Source organism: Anguilla rostrata, chromosome 12 (genome assembly GCF_018555375.3).
Source record: "Anguilla rostrata isolate EN2019 chromosome 12, ASM1855537v3, whole genome shotgun sequence".
Lineage (NCBI taxonomy): Eukaryota > Metazoa > Chordata > Actinopteri > Anguilliformes > Anguillidae > Anguilla > Anguilla rostrata.
Genome location: NC_057944.1, coordinates 27,713,131 through 27,729,075, shown reverse-complemented (window position 1 = coordinate 27,729,075; position 15,945 = coordinate 27,713,131). Strand labels below are relative to the sequence as shown.

At 43.7% G+C, this 15,945-nt stretch overlaps 1 protein-coding gene across 3 annotated transcripts in view; it reads left to right on the top strand.

Moving 5' to 3' along the window:
- The window catches only part of igsf11 (immunoglobulin superfamily member 11), an 86,292-nt gene that overhangs the window by 64,171 nt on the left and 6,176 nt on the right, over positions 1–15,945 (top strand). For all 3 annotated transcript variants that reach the window (XM_064301903.1, XM_064301901.1, XM_064301904.1), the window contains 5 exons: positions 4,769–4,932; positions 10,587–10,794; positions 10,984–11,139; positions 12,825–12,947; positions 14,599–14,746. In XM_064301903.1, coding sequence (XP_064157973.1) covers positions 4,769–4,932; positions 10,587–10,794; positions 10,984–11,139; positions 12,825–12,947; positions 14,599–14,746 — 799 coding nt within the window. The remainder of the gene's footprint in view (positions 1–4,768; positions 4,933–10,586; positions 10,795–10,983; positions 11,140–12,824; positions 12,948–14,598; positions 14,747–15,945) is intronic.

Genomic DNA, 15,945 nt, shown 5'->3' with positions numbered 1-15,945 from the left:
CATCATATAGGATCTGGCATTGACCTTTTGGAAGTCAGTACATTGCAGAGACCCAATTTTACTCAGAAACCAGGACCAGGGGATTGGATTGCTCTACTCACTCTGTGATGGTTCAGTGGCTCCCAGATCACTCATAGTCTGTATCTCGGACCTCAGGGAAGGCTCAATGACCCTATTATACCATTGGAATTGGAACAGGACTGGGTATCAAATGCCTGTCAGAGAGCTTGCTGCTTGTCCCCTATGGTGTGACTCTGCTCTTTCTGAGGTGTGGGTGGCCAAGGATGCTGGTCTACTGTATTTGCTTCATCTTTTTCCTCCACCTTTTTGACTAAGAATGTAAAATTCAGCTTTCTCGTGATCCTTCCAGTCATTCAGTAGATTGATATGATCAACCTGAGTCTCCTTGCCTTGCCTTCCTGGCCTTACAGTAACAGGACCGATTCTTCTGGTCCTGTTACTCCTTGTGGCCAGTGTACCAATAACACAGGTTCTCCATAGCTCTCACCAGCACCTTTTTGGAGCACTTTTGACCCCACCCTGTTTCCACTGAAGGGGAAGCCTTGCCTTGTCAGCTGGTCAATTCCAACCTCATTGCACACAAACAGGATGAAGGGCAGCCATTTGTCCCTGTCCTCTTCGATACGAACCTACACTGAATAGGCTGCTTTTTAGGGTTTTTCTGAAGTGCTCCTTAAGTCCATCAGCCTCTGGATGACTGCGGGTAGTTTAATTTGAAGGCTTCATTTGATTTTGAAGGTGAAATTCATACTCTGATATGTCAGATGACTAATACATGTTGGTATTCTGTGCTGCCGAAGTGGGTGCCAAAAACAGGCAGGGCGGTGTCGGCCTTCCAAATCTGGTCTTCTGGCACTCTGGCCATGTCTGGCAGTATTTTTGTACGTCCATATACATATTTGGCCAAAATAACTTTGAACTAACCTTTCCACATGCCTGAATAACCTGCTCATGGGATATTATGAGCAATATGTAGTACTTATTGTCTACATGTTGCACACAGTCTGTTTTTCACAGTTCTTCTTGAAATGTATTGAGTGTGTGTGGAAATCTCGTTTTACACCATGTGGTATGCGAGGTTCTGTGTGAAAGCTTCATTTTTTTCAGTATCGACCTTTACGAACTGTGAAGCATGGTTCAGCAGTCAATGAAATAAAAATATTCTCTGTGTTACCTTCAAACACAACTTACAAAACAAGATACATATAAAAAAATTTCATTCTAAGCTGAAAATGTAAGCTGGACAAAATTTATGGACCTGTGATGTGCTTCTGGGGTCGTCGTACCTATCTACGAACGGCTACCACACCAATGATTAGAAATAGCCGAAGTGTGAAGAAATATTCAGTATCTACATGTAATTTGATCGCAACATTGGTGACCTTCTGCATCCTGGAATGCTTCATAATTGAAGCTTCTGACTTCACTAATTAGCGTCTGACGTTATAGAGCTCCAAACACATTGTACTCTGGTAGTGATACACTGCATCATTCCCTCAAAACCTTGTCAGACTTTACATTTCCATTTTGTTTGTATTGTTTTCCTTTAACTTTGAATGTCTTCCATTTCAACATTGTTCAGAATTTGCTTTATTTACGATCACCACAGTAATTCAGTAAATAATCAACAGAAAAACTGGTGGTTCCCTGTGGTCACCTGATGCCACATTGTTCTGAGGAGCTGATCCAGCAGTAGCTAGGATGTCTAACAGCATGCTAGCGCTTGCGTAGCCAAGCCACAAGCCAAATTCCCATTCAAACTGGGGCAATACCACTAATGCACAAATGGTACTTTTTTAATCACCGAGTGGTGAAATGATGCCATTGGTATTGCCTTGTTTTAAGCCACTTATTCTATGAGAGAATTACTTCTGTGTTTGAGAATTACTACCATTTAAACAGATGCTAGACTTGGGCTAAATGGTTTCAAACAGCATGAATGCACTGTAAATCTGCTGATTTACAATAGGAGCTATTTTGGGATAGACGGTGATATATCGCTCTGTGGGTGTTCTGGCTCCTGGCCTTTGATACAGTGTGCTGTCACATGCAGACAGAAACCAGCTGGACTAATTACAATATGTAACAGTTTGAAATGGCCGATCATGCTTTGTCATCAAAAAAAAGTCATTTTTTAAGCTAAAAAAAGCCATGGATTTCCTACAGCGACATATTAGCATGGGGATTCTAAAGGTTGAAAAGTATTTCAAAAATAAATTTTATTTATTATTTACTAGGAGCTGAAAACTTGTCCGTAAGTGCAGTTTGTGCGCAGTGTGTTAGTGACATACGTTGAAATTAGTTCAGCGTAGTAGAGCACGTAGGTTTAAATAATGCATGATGACAAATTAAGTGTGCATTACTGCTGAGCTGTCATTTTCTGCTGTAACTTGGGCAGCAAGAACATGTTCCTGTGTTCAAATGAGAACAGATTTTTATTTATAATTTTTCTTACTTCATCGCCTGACACTGGCCATCAAACTTCCTTTTTCAGCCAAGCAATCCTTTTATTTCAAACGAGTCACGTACCAGTTGTGCAATCCTGCTGCCTACATCACATTAAAGATGAAAACCTAGCCTGATTTTTTTTTTGAGCTATATGCGACATGCTTGAACAGCAAAACGTGTTCCATAAAGTGCTCAGCTGGTGCTTGAGTGTCACATTTCTCAGACTCAAAATTAAACTATTTGGGTCCCAGACGTCCATCCAGTTTTCTGCTGGTGTGTTCGCAAGACTTTAAAATGCTGGCTGTTCCTGTTTCTTTCTGTTTTACTCAGAATCTGCAGCAGCAAAAGAACATGAAAATCATCATAATCACCATCACCATAGAATCAACATAACAGTGTTTTTTTTAGTGACACTCGTTTTGATTTATCAGTGACGTTTGATTTCCCTTCCGCAGAGCGCTTTTGTCTCTGATGGGCCGAGTTCTAACGTACTTCACGTTAACGTGTTTGTCGGTCTCCGGCCGCTGTGCCGCTAAGACCCGTCGCTCAGACACCGAATGCGTGGGCTTCACCCCCCCGCTCGTTCTCACTCCTCCTGGAGACGTAGCTGGAGGCCCAGCGATCTGCTGGAGGAAGGGAGGCGTAGGATGCGGATTTGGGGAGAATGGGCGGCGTGGTGGCAGCTGGGTACTGGCGTGCTCCTATCTGCGTGGCTCGTTACTGTTATCGCAGTGCACCACGGCAGCCAAGGACTCCAAACATGCACAATTTGTATAATTTAATTACTGGCATTGTGCTCCTTACCAGCTTCAGATAAGATTACTCGCACTGGGCCTTGAGCAAGGATATATTATGTTGGGAGGGCTAACCCAATTTAACCCTTAATGCATTTAGATTGTGCAAAAACAGTAGGGATATGATGACAGCAGGCTGTCATATGCTGCTCTTTGCTGTTCCGTGGCCGCACAGCAGGATGCTAGTTTAGTCTTTCTGCATCGGAGAGGTCCTCTATTTTTAGTGCCTGTATTTCTCACACTTGAATATTTGCAGTCTCCAGGTTGAACATCAGCAGTTTCGCACGTTCAGTTTTGAGCTTCTGTATTCTCTATACCTTTTATTTGCCCTTTTACTTTTCCGAACTAGTTTATTTGCTGGCGCGAGGTTTATGGTCTTCATGCCTTTGAAACATTTTGTTGCTGATGGCAGCATGTTACCGTTTTTGCTCCTGCCCTTAAATAGTACAGATCACATCTATTTCCTCCGCATCCCTCCCCTGACATCCAAACACTCACATTTCATCACTGCTTTTAAAAGAGAGTCTTTTATCTATCTTAATTATATTTGGACTCCTCTTGATTACCAAGATGTTTTTTTTTTTTTCAAATTTTACCTAGCAACATGCATTCCAGGTAGCAAAATGGAATGCATTTCATGTTATTAGCTTAACTGCCTGATATCAGCTCACAGTGGTACCTATTTGCCAGAATGCGCCCATATCACACAATCATTGTTAGAAACAAGTTAATGCAGCCAATCAACAACAAGCGATTTTTGGCACAATGTAGCACCAGTGGAGCTGGGAGCCCCACTGGAAACAGAGTGATTTGAGCGATCCCTGTTCAAATTGTTCCGCGTGGCTGACCACCACATAAACGCGTCAGCCCGTTCTGCGGCGCCATTTGGGTTCATAAAAGCATGACGAGAACAAATCCATCCCCACAGTATTCTGCCGAGCCAAGCCATGGAAACAGGTGCACCAACTAAGGGAGGCAGAGGATTTGGGGTGATTTTGAGAGGCATGTGAAATGGTGGATGAAGCCGTCAGAGAGACCCCGGCTTGTGTGTGCCTCTGGCAAGAGAAAGCTTTGGTTCGGAGCCTTTTGAAGAGGAGGGTACACTTATAGATGCAGCCAAATTTCTTCCTGCAATTTCTGTAGAACCAATGGGGATCTGTAGAGTTGGTGGTTTTGTGTCAGACCCTTCTAAAACATCTGCAAGCATGGCCCCAGATTAAGCATGCAAGTGTGTGTGTGTGTGTGACAGAGATAGAGAGCGAGGCAGAGACAGAGAGAGAGAAAGCGAGGAACTCATCACAGTATTACCGATGAAGCGTACAGACTAACCAACAGTATTTCATGCATCATTAATTATTAGAAACCAGCTACTCCTCACGGGCTCATATTTCCTGGATACCATTAAGGAAAGCAGTACTGAAGTAATTATTCATTTTGCATGTTTTTACAGTATTACTCATTTTAGCGCTGGTTGTTAATCAGGCCCATGTTTGTGTGCCCTGTAGGCTTCTCCAGAGCCCTGGAGGTGACGGTGAGTCAGAGCAGTGTCCAGGTGGCCCGGGGCCAGACCGCTCTCTTACCCTGCACCTTCACCACCAGAGCAGCCCTCAACAGCCTCAACATCATCTGGATGGTCACCCCACTGTCCAACGCACACCAGCCTGTTCAGGTACCACACGACCCCAGCATCCTTTCCGTCTGCACCCTACTGCTTCTGTACTCACCTGAGTACTCACCTACACAGTACCTCTCACTAAACCTGCACCTTACACACTACCTCTCACTAAACCTGTACTCTACACTCTACCTCTCACTAAACCTGTTCCCTACACACTACATCAGTAAACCTGTACCCTACGCACTAACTCTCACTAAATGTGTACCCTGCACATTCAATAAATGTGGATTTGTGTCCTCTCTGTTCACTGTGGAAAAGAGTCGCAGAGCTGCACCTCCCAGCTATTTCTGCTCTGTTTTCTCCTGTGCAGCTGTGAGCTGTGACTCCCTTACCCCCCCCCCCCCCGACACACACACACACACTTTTAACCTGCAGTACAGCGATCTTCTGCACTAATTAACCTAAGTCCATGGTAGGGCTTTATACAGTTACTGTTTACACATACACACACACACGCCAAACACATGCACACACATAGGCACATGTAGTACACAAGCACATGTACACACACACCAAACACACACACACAGGCACACATAGTACACAAGCGCATGCACATGTACACACATGCCAGACACATACACACACATAGGCACACATAGTACACAAGCGCATGCATGTGCGCACACACGTACACACGTGCACACACACATGCACACGTACACATCTACACATATGCACACACATAGACACATGCACACATAAACGTGCACAAGTACACGCACACACACAAATATGCAAGCATAAGCAGGCACACACACTGGCGCATGTTCACACAAACCCCCTTTGAAGTACGTCTGCAAGAATATATGGTTTTTACTCCATCACTGTTTTTCCACAGCACAGTTTAGCAAGTTCTGTAATCGTTAAATAAAATTTCCAAACTGTGTTATGTTCTATTACACTTTCGTTGAATTGTAAATAAAAGTCAGGATTACATGCTGACCATTTCTTGGGCCATTTCTTTAAACAGTCAAGGATTGCATAAAACATTTGAGTAAACAGAATGTGTTTAAATTTAGCAGTGAGCTACTGTCCTGTAAATAGTAGTGTAGTCACATGAATGACTAGGCACTCTCTGAATGTGATGGATACTCTATGAATGTGATGGACACTGAATTTGATTGATACTCTGAATGGAATGGAACTAAATGTGATGAGCACTCTGAATGAATGCATAGCTCTCAATTCCCATCTTCTCCTGCTCTCCCATCTTTTGTTCTTGCTCTTTGGTAAATATACTGTACTGCCTCTTTATTGCAGTATAAATATTATATACAATGCTGTTCCAACAAGAGGTATTGTCTTTCACAGTGACAGTTTACCCTATTTGTGCAGCAAACGTTCCAGACTTAAAGCATTAAAAATCCATCATGGCACTTTTAGGACTTCAGAGCACGCAGTAGATCATTTATAAATATTAAGCTTAACGGTTTACATTACATTACATTACATTACAGGCATTTAGCAGACGCTCTTATCCAGAGCAACGTACAACAAGTGCATCAGTTCAAGATGCAGAGGTGCAGAAAAACACACTAGAGTGAAGTAAAGATCGTAGTGGGCGAGAGGCAGGAATACACCCTGGACATGCCTCCAATCTGTCGTAGGGCACACACACCATTCACTCATCATTCTCTCACACACTCATACCTATGGACAATTTAGAGTCTCCAATTTAGCCTACCTGCATGTCTTTGGACTGTGGGAGGAAACTGGTGTACCTGGAGGAAACCCACACGGACACGGGAAGAACATGCAAACTCGCAGTGGTCTGTTGACAAGTTAAACATTATCTCAATTAAAGTAGAAAACTGATTATGAATAATTAATAAATAACCAAATGAGATGGGATTTTATGAAATTGTATTATATGCAAGACTGAATCATAGTTGTGTGTACCGAATTCTGCACTAATTTACTGAGTACGAATCTCTGTGGGGGTAGGGCATATTACAAAATGCTAATTTCACATCCTTTAGGAAGTTTATTTTAAGCTAGTTAGTGGAGCCAAAAGTGCTTTTGTGTAGTTTGAGCACGCTGCTGTTCTTATTTAAAATGATTTCACTCTGACAAAAATGGTACAATTATATATTGCAGCTGGCTTTTTGTATTTTTAATTGAATATTTGATTGAGTTCTTTTCGCATGTTGATTTATGGCGGGCGTCTTTCTGGGAAACAAAATGAGAGCAGCTGAAAAAACGAAATTAAACGACGCTGTGTCTGCCTTGGCGAATAGCATGCCGTCTTGGCAGTCGCCGTGGCGATGAGCGTGGAGAGATGTAAGGTAAATCCTGGTTGGATGGAAACCAGCGCCATGGAGAGCAGAGATTGGAGTTTAATCCTGTATCTGGTGCTGAAGAGGAGGATGCAGGCAGCCAATGGCAGGCGTATTTAAATTTGAGGTAAACCTCGACGCTGAGCTGACCGCAGGCCTACAGCCTCGCAGGAGGGAGGGAGAAAGAAGCGACCCGCTGCACAGATGGACCCTTTCTAATTACTCTTTTCTCGAGCAGTCATTCAGTAGGCACTTTAATTGTTAGCCGTGGCACACAGAACAGCAGCGGCAATCCCATGACACGTCCTGAACTGGTGACGTCACTGCATTCCTCAAAAATATAGTTCAAGTAAAGGGCAGTCCGTTCAATCAGACTGAATGGGGGAGGGGGATGTATGCATGCCTTGAAAAGCAGGTCAGGCTTAAGTTCAAACATTTGGATGGAATTTTAAATGCCTACTGATAAATGATTTCGCTTTTTGAAAATGACGAACACTGATGTTCTCCACATCCATTTGTCGCTCTGGATCAGAGCATCTGCTATGCGATTGTAATCCAGTCACGGACAATATTGTCGAAATTGTTGGAACGGGCTTTGTTTAATTACTATATGGAGGCTTTGTTTCCTTAGTCACTCCCATTTTGGCATCTTCCTGACTTTTAATTAGGAGATACTGTAGCAATGCGTGCATTCAGGAAAGAGGCCGTCATTATTACTTCAAATGTCAGGCAGTAATTAGGCCCCATGTCAATCCACAGAACCACACACTATAATTCAAATAATGCTTTTTGCACAGCGGAAGTCATTTATCTCCCAATACAAAATTAAGTAATTATCATAATCAAATGTATCAACCATGCTTAAAACAGTCTTCACCATAGGAAGCTTTTAGCTTGTGTTAATCTCAGGGAATGTTTACAAGTTGATGCTCAATTTACCATATCCTATTGAGAGTGTTCAGATAAACATTTATGCAAGGAGCATTGATATTTTAATAGAATAAAAACACTCATTTTATTCTTCCCTGGAGAAAGGGTTTGATTTGACGTACTGCGTACACATAAATAATAAACAGGAGGATTACAGAGTGGAATGTTTAACACTTTAAAACACGTTTAACACAGTCTTTTTCCTGGGTTTCACATGTAAACAGACCATTCCTTAGTGCATTAACCTTATTCATTCATTCATTCATTCATTCATTCATTTAATCATTCATTCATTTTACAGATTTTCCACCATTTTAGTCAGTTGATTATTCACCAAATCAGTTCAGGTTTCAGTCTCACTGATCCTACAACCTTTTGGTCAGGAGTGCAATTACTACCCCACAGCTGATGGCACTGTGACATTTACTATCCAGCTTTAAGATATACGCACACTGCCAGCAGAATCTGTGTGTTTGTTTAGCTCAGGCCCAATCTGTTCGTGTTGGATTTTTCCTCTAATAAAGCCTACTGTGGGAAGCCCCGGGTGAAGTCCCAGGTGTGCGGTAAACAAGCAGCACTGTCACCAGCTGGTGGCGCCCAGCACTTTCAGAAGGAGCCTGTGAGCCCGTCTCCGGCATGGGATAGCTGGCATCTTCTGTAAATGGAGTTTGACCTCTGAGACCCCCCCCCCCCCCCCCCTTGGCATTCGGTGGGGGGTGATGAAGGGTTCCAGGCGAGGCCGTCCAGTGTGTACGTGTGTACCGAAGTGTATCGTTTCGTTAGAACATGGAGATTACAGTCAAAGGTCACATAATCCTGCCAGTTCCCTCCACCTGTACAACCCTTTGGGAAATCAGCACCACGCTGTGGAAGGGTAGTCTGTCATTCTCTCTCTCTCTCTCTCTCTCTCTCTCTCTAAAATCCCATTATCTCTCTAAGAAATCATTCTGGAAGTGCGTGTAACTGAGGTTGTGTTATTCTGCTCCTTACGGACAACATTTCATGATTCCGCTCGGCTGACGATTTGGGAGAGCTGACTAGCGGGATCAGATGCACGGGAGGGAGCCGGGTAAAGTGATAGCGTTTGAAATCGCATCGCTGCTGACGGGCTTGCCCGCTCAACCGCGCCAAAGAGGACAAAGTGTGCCACGCACGCGGGGAAATCACGAAATTGCGCTTCACGTGCGGTTAAACACCGCTGCAAATGGGACTGCGTGTCGGCCGGCTCCGCGAAGCTGTTCGCTCGAGTGTTTGGACATCACCGCTACACGTGCTTTTAGCGGTCCAACCATGCATGCAGGGTAGACAGGCTAGGTAGATTCAGATGTGTAATTGTGGTTGGTTTGATAAGGGTCAAAGGGTCAAAAAGAAAAAAAGTTTCAAAAGGACCAAATTCTCTCCGGTTTGATAGCTAAAATTTCCTCACCCGTCAAATCAATAGAAGCATGCATTGTTGAAAGCTCTCTTTCCTGCCAGTGTGGCGGTTTGTGTGTTTTTGTGCCATAGAAGACAGATACTCCTGTTATATTCACCGCCAGGCACTTGGAGCATCATCTTTAATCTGCAGTGACAAGAGTTTAGAAGATTATCTGTTATTGCTCATATTCCAATGAAATGCAATAAAAGTTTATCATTGGTGTTGATCAAATGGTTGCTCCATTATCTATACCACAGTGAATATATTGGAGTACTGATGTATGTTGTTATATATATTTTAATAAGGATGTATTCTAAAATCCTACTTTTTTATGGTATTGGAATAATATGACAGCACCATTTTATGTGAATCATATAACTTGTTGTAAGAATGGCAATGATATAATAAACACCCAGTACACTGGTAGTGTAATTTTGTTCGCAATAGGCATTGCTGTTCAATCTTTTTGTCCACTCTGTGATTCATGTAGTTTGTTTTTATGCAACATCCCCCTCTTGTGGCTGTTGCTCTGTAGTACACAATGACAAATAATACTTTTTAGAGTCTAGCTGTCACCATCACACATTAACGGTTATCTCCGTATGTCTAATACCAATGAAATATACATACCTGGTCTTTGCCTCCCCCTTCCCCCAATAATATGTTTATTTTAATGAAATACAGTGCTATTATGATTTATCTGGCATGAAAGGGTATAGTTATGCTTACTACACCAAATGGCCAAGCATTGCTAACTCAGAACTGCATTGCATTGTGCGTACAATTACCGACTCATTTCAATTACCTAGCAGTGGTAGCATTAGCTGTTTCCTAAGATTTTTATGATTTCAAAGATACTGGTGTACTATGTACTCTGTGGCTGGAAATTGGTGTACCTGCTCTGACAGTGAACATAAGATGCTCATAATGCTCAAAGTAATACTCAAAATATTAATCGTCGTTATTTCAAATATTTGTAATGAGTGATGCCTCTGTTCGCTGTTTTTTGTTTTTACCAGGTGATCATCTACCAGGGTGGCCAGGTATTCACCATACCCAATCAGCTGAGTGGAAGAGTGGGCTTTGCCACCACCATGCCCAGCACAAGTGCCTCTATTTTCATCAACAACACGCAACTCTCTGACACAGGGACGTACCAGTGCGTGGTCAACAACCTCCCCGACAGAGGGGGGCGCAATATTGGCGTCATCGGCCTCACCGTGCTAGGTACGGACTCCATGGACAAATCCCCCATTGGGCCAGACTTCATGTACACAAATCTCCCATTGGCTCAGACTCCATGCATGGTTTGTAGTCTGTGAGAATTGTGGGCAGAGAAAATCTCATGTACTCTACATTTAAAGAAAACATGGAATATTCAACTTCAAAAATTCTACTCTCTCTCTCTCGCACCAGTTCCCCCTTCCACCCCCTCTTGTAGGATCCAGGGGAATTTGGATGTGGGAAGTGATATCATGCTAATGTGCTCCTCGGAAGAGGGGATCCCCACGCCAACCTATGCCTGGGAGAAGCTGGAGTCCGTGCCCAAACTGCCCTACTCCGCCATGCAAGGTATAAAAGTGCAGTCTGCAGGAGTGCCCTTTTGCCCCGCGTTTGCTGGTAAATGACGCGTAGCTGTAAATGACACGTATGTGAAGTGTCCCACCCCACTCCCCACTGTAGTAGGTGCGTGTGAGTGTGGGTGTGTGTGAGGGAGATAGAGTGAGAGAAAAAGAATGGTAGCGTGCACGTCCGTGTGTGTGTGTCTGCATGTGTCTGTATGTGTGTGTGTGTGTGTGTGTGTGTTTCTGTATGTGTGTGTGTGTGTGTTTGCATGTGTCTGTATGTGTGTGTGTGTGTGTGTGTGTTTGTGTGTGTCTGCGTGTGTCTGTGTCTGTTGGTGACTGAGCTGTCTGGTGCTTTTCCCTGGCTCTTCTCTCCAGCTGTGCAGTTGACTCAGCCTCTTATGCTGCTTCCATTGACACAAGCTGTCCTCTCTGTGCTGTCCTTAGACTGCACAGATGCACAGGGCCAAACACCATGGCTCTGTGTGAGGCTACCATGCTAAAGACCTGTGTGCTGCAGCCCTTGGTGAAATGCACACTTGTATGCTCAGTTTGTGTTCCCAAAAGCTTTCTCTTGAGGGCAGCAGCATAATGATGTTTTGAACAGTGAATTGCACCTGGAAGAAGCGCAATGAACATTAGACGTATACCTTGGCTGTAGTATGAATGTACGCTTCACCACAAGCACACACACTCTTTCGCTCCCTCATGTAGAATGGGGCTGGTTTGCCATGAGCACACACACTCTGATGTAGAAAGGGGCTGGTTTATACTACAAACACACAAACTCTCTTACATAGAGCAAGGGTAGCTTAGCTCCGTGGCAAGACTGAGTGTTTGATGTCTGTTTACAAATATATGTGCTTGGAGGAGAGCTCAGTTTGAAAATTACAACTTGGTATTTCACTGATTTGTACTAGTTGTTACAGTAGTGGTTCCCAACCCTGTTCCTGGAGATCTACCATTCTGTTGGTTATCACTCAAACCTTAACAAAGCATGTCATGCAACAGCTAGAGATCTCATTGAGCTGATAATTAGTAGAGTCAGATGTGCCAAATTAGGGTTGAAATGAAAATCTACAGGATCTAGTAGACCTCCAGGAACAGGGTTGGGAACCACTGTCTTACAGGATGTGATAAAAAAGAAAAAAACATAAAAGCAGGCATGTCCATGATGATGTGTCATCAACATTACATTCTAACTTAAGGCAGATTCTCTTCTTTAATATCTTTAATTAAATAAGATTGTGACTAGCAGGCAGAAGTGAAAAGTCCAGGGGTCAGAAAGTAAAAGTCCTGCCCTGTATTTCTTCCACTCATAAACTAAGACAGCTGATTTCACTAATTAGTTCTACCTACTGCCTGATGAATTGTGCCAATTAGCAAATGCAGGTGATTGGAACAAAATACTGGGGAGGACTTTTTACTTCTGGACCTCTGTTAGCAGGTGGAACATTAAAAAGTTAATTATGTTTTTATTATTTCTTAGCTGTGCTGCATTTAGAAATCTTGGGTAATGGGTTCAGTCGTAATACATGAATTCTCATTTGAGCAATTTGTAAATGTACAATGTAAATGTCATTTATTTGCCATTGATGTTGTAACCATCCTTTGCTGTTGCTTATTTCTTCTCATGTTGAACTGCACTCGGAATCCCAAATTCACTTTTAACGCAGATCAATTTGTCTTCAGACCAGATGCAAGGCACAGTAGCATTACGGAACATCAGCGTGGGAAACTCAGGCCTGTACCAGTGTACAGCGTCCAACGCCATCGGAACCAGTTCCTGCGTCCTGAACCTGCAGGTCGTGGCGCGTAAGTGTGGGACTCCACCTGAACACCGGGAGGGAGTCAGTGTACCAGGCCTGACTCTAATCTGGGGAAGTCTGCATTCATCCATCTGTATACTCACACACCACAGACGCATTATACCGATAGCTCCTCTCTCCAGTGCGGTGTGGTTCGGCGTGGTGTGGCACAGCATTCGCACGGCGGCAAAGCCGCGCGGTTAAACTCTCGGCTCAAAGCTCGGCCAAACTCGTTAAGGAAATACGGCGTCTGTCTGTCAGCTCAGAGAGTCTGCTCCTCTCACGTTAATGCACTGTGGAATCCAGATGCCGGGAGACGTGAATGAGTGACCGGATTAGCCCAAAGGCAGATGGTGAGGCCCGTATAGAGAACGGGAGGCCCTGTGCAGCGCGTGCAGGCTGGTGAGGAGAGCGAGTGCGCTCGTCCTCCTCATTACTACATCAGCATTGCAGACATTATCCAGAGCGACTAACAAGTGATAACCATAACCAGGACAAGTATGCGAAACCCTAAGAAGTACTGTCCAAGTGAGGGAACAACGCATAGTTCAACTGGACCCGAGGTAACTGATTAACTACACGGAACGGCAAACGCACACGCAAATCTTCCGAGTTTCTCATGATTTCGCTCCCACTGCTGAAGCTGCGTCTCCGTTAAATGCAATGCGGTTTCGCCACCTTTCACTGACACTCGTAATAAAGCAAGACCACAGAGTTGCCCACGTTCCACTCCATATATGTTAACGATACTGTTTTTATGTCAGCCAGTGCCAGGCCAGTATTACTGTTCTTATTGAAACCTTTGCCATTACTCGTGAAGTTGTTTTCGTAATGTGCGCAATAACATATTTCTGTGCAGGCTCACAGAATGGACCTGATTAAGCTGTAGGCTGCAGTAGCAATTTTGTGGGGAGTCTTCTTCAAGTCAGTTTTTATCTTTAAAAAGAAACCAGTGCTGCGTGTTGGCCGCAAAGAGCTAATTGGGATGGTATTTTAAAAAAATGTTTTTGGATATTAAATCTTATATATTTAATATTTAATCTTGAGTGGTGCAAACTGCTAATTCAATTAAAGAGTACAATTATCTTCCCTCAGAAAAAACATTGCATAATCAATGTAGAAACAGGAAAACATTTATTTAATGACTATATATATATATATATTTTACACGCATACATACACACACACACACGCATGCAAACGGTATGTAACTGGTATGCGTGGTACAGTATGTATGTATGTGCATTACTGGCTTGTGGTGATAGCTGTGGTCTGCCTAAATCGAAATTAGACTTAGCTGAGAAATCCACTTGTGGATTACAGGTAAAAACCACGGGGAGAAAACAGTGTGTGTATTGAGAGGATATAGACCTGTCTGAGCCCCACTGATTCATACCAGGAACACGATAGACTACAAGCACCACATCCTGAATGCATTCTCTCACTCCCTATCTTTTCTCCCTCCTTTTCTCTATCATTTACTCTCTCCCTCTCCTCCCTTTCTCTTCTCTCATACCTTCCCTCCTCTCACTCCCTCACTTTCTCTCTGACTTATCTCTCTTTCTTCTTTTTCCCTCCTCTCACTGAATCCCTCACTCTCTCGCTTTCTCTCTCTCTTTATTGTCCCTTCTTTCTTTCCCTTGCTCCCTCCCTCTCAGCTCAGGCCCAGAATTTGGGTCTCATTGCGGGCACCATTGCCACGGGGATCCTGGCGGTCATCATCTGTTCTCTGCTGGTGGTGGTGACGCTCTTCTACTGGAAGAACAAGAACAAGTACGAGGAGGATGAGATCCCCAACGAGATCAGGTGGGCCCCCCCTCTCTTCCTCCCCACCATCATCAATCAGGAGCCTCTGCCCCGATCGGGGGCCCCCCCACCAACCCCCCCCCCCCCCCCGGCACAGAAGCCCACCCAAGTGAAAAACAGTTTAGTCGCTGGAATTGGATTGAAACACTATTAATCTAGTGCTTGTAGAGAATTCAATTGGGCTCTCCCATACCCCTTGTTTTGCCATTAACTCCCATCTTCCGCCCTGCTCCCCCTCCGCGCTGCACATTCATTGGAAAAGGGCCCTGGAAGGCAGCCGGCATCTATCTCCACAGCATCTATCACCGTGGCATCCATCACCACGGTAGCCAGGGTAGCCTGATCTATCATACGGAGATGGATGAAGATATAATGGGGAAAAGTGATTCCCTCAGACACACAGAGCAGCCTGCAGTCTCCTATTCTCTGGTTACTGTGGAGGAGCTTCTTATACCCCTTTAGCTACTGATTCTTCTGTTTTGTATTCACATTTTTACAATAAATAAATCATGGAGTGGAGGGCACACACTCGATCACTGTAGAAGAGCAGAACGATAAGCACAAGTCAATCAGGTACTTTACAAAGGAATACTATGAGAAAGGTATGAGAAAGTACATTGCTCTCATTGATCATCTTTACTGCGGTACAAATAGTGATTAAAATTAATTTGTGCTTGCATACTTTCTAAAGTCAGCAGACGTTTTACCTGTGCAAAGCTTGCTGGAAGGGAATGTCCCTGTTAAACATGCAAAATATAAGTGTGGCACTGTTTTGGGAATATGTACACTACACAAATTGCCCCTGTTGCTAATGAAAGCTGTGCTCACTACAGAATAAGCAGAGCACACTGCTAGAATATCAGTCAGAATATCAACATGCCTCAGAATGTCTAACTGTGACTGGGGAAGGACAAGCTTCTGCACTTCTGCTGTAATTTACCTCTCAGGTGTCGCCGGACATATCATGTGCAAAAATACCTTTTATATATACGCACCTTTTCAGCACGGTTTACTCCTCCCAGCTGATGGCTTTTTGCTGGTGGTAATATGTATCACTGCACATCTGGACAGGCAGAAAAACATGCAAATGTGGTAGACAGATGTATGCATTTATGAAGGTCTGTCATGATACTTGCCCTGCTAATTCATATCAGTCTGCAATGCATTTATAATAAAATGAGTATCAGAAATATTTATAA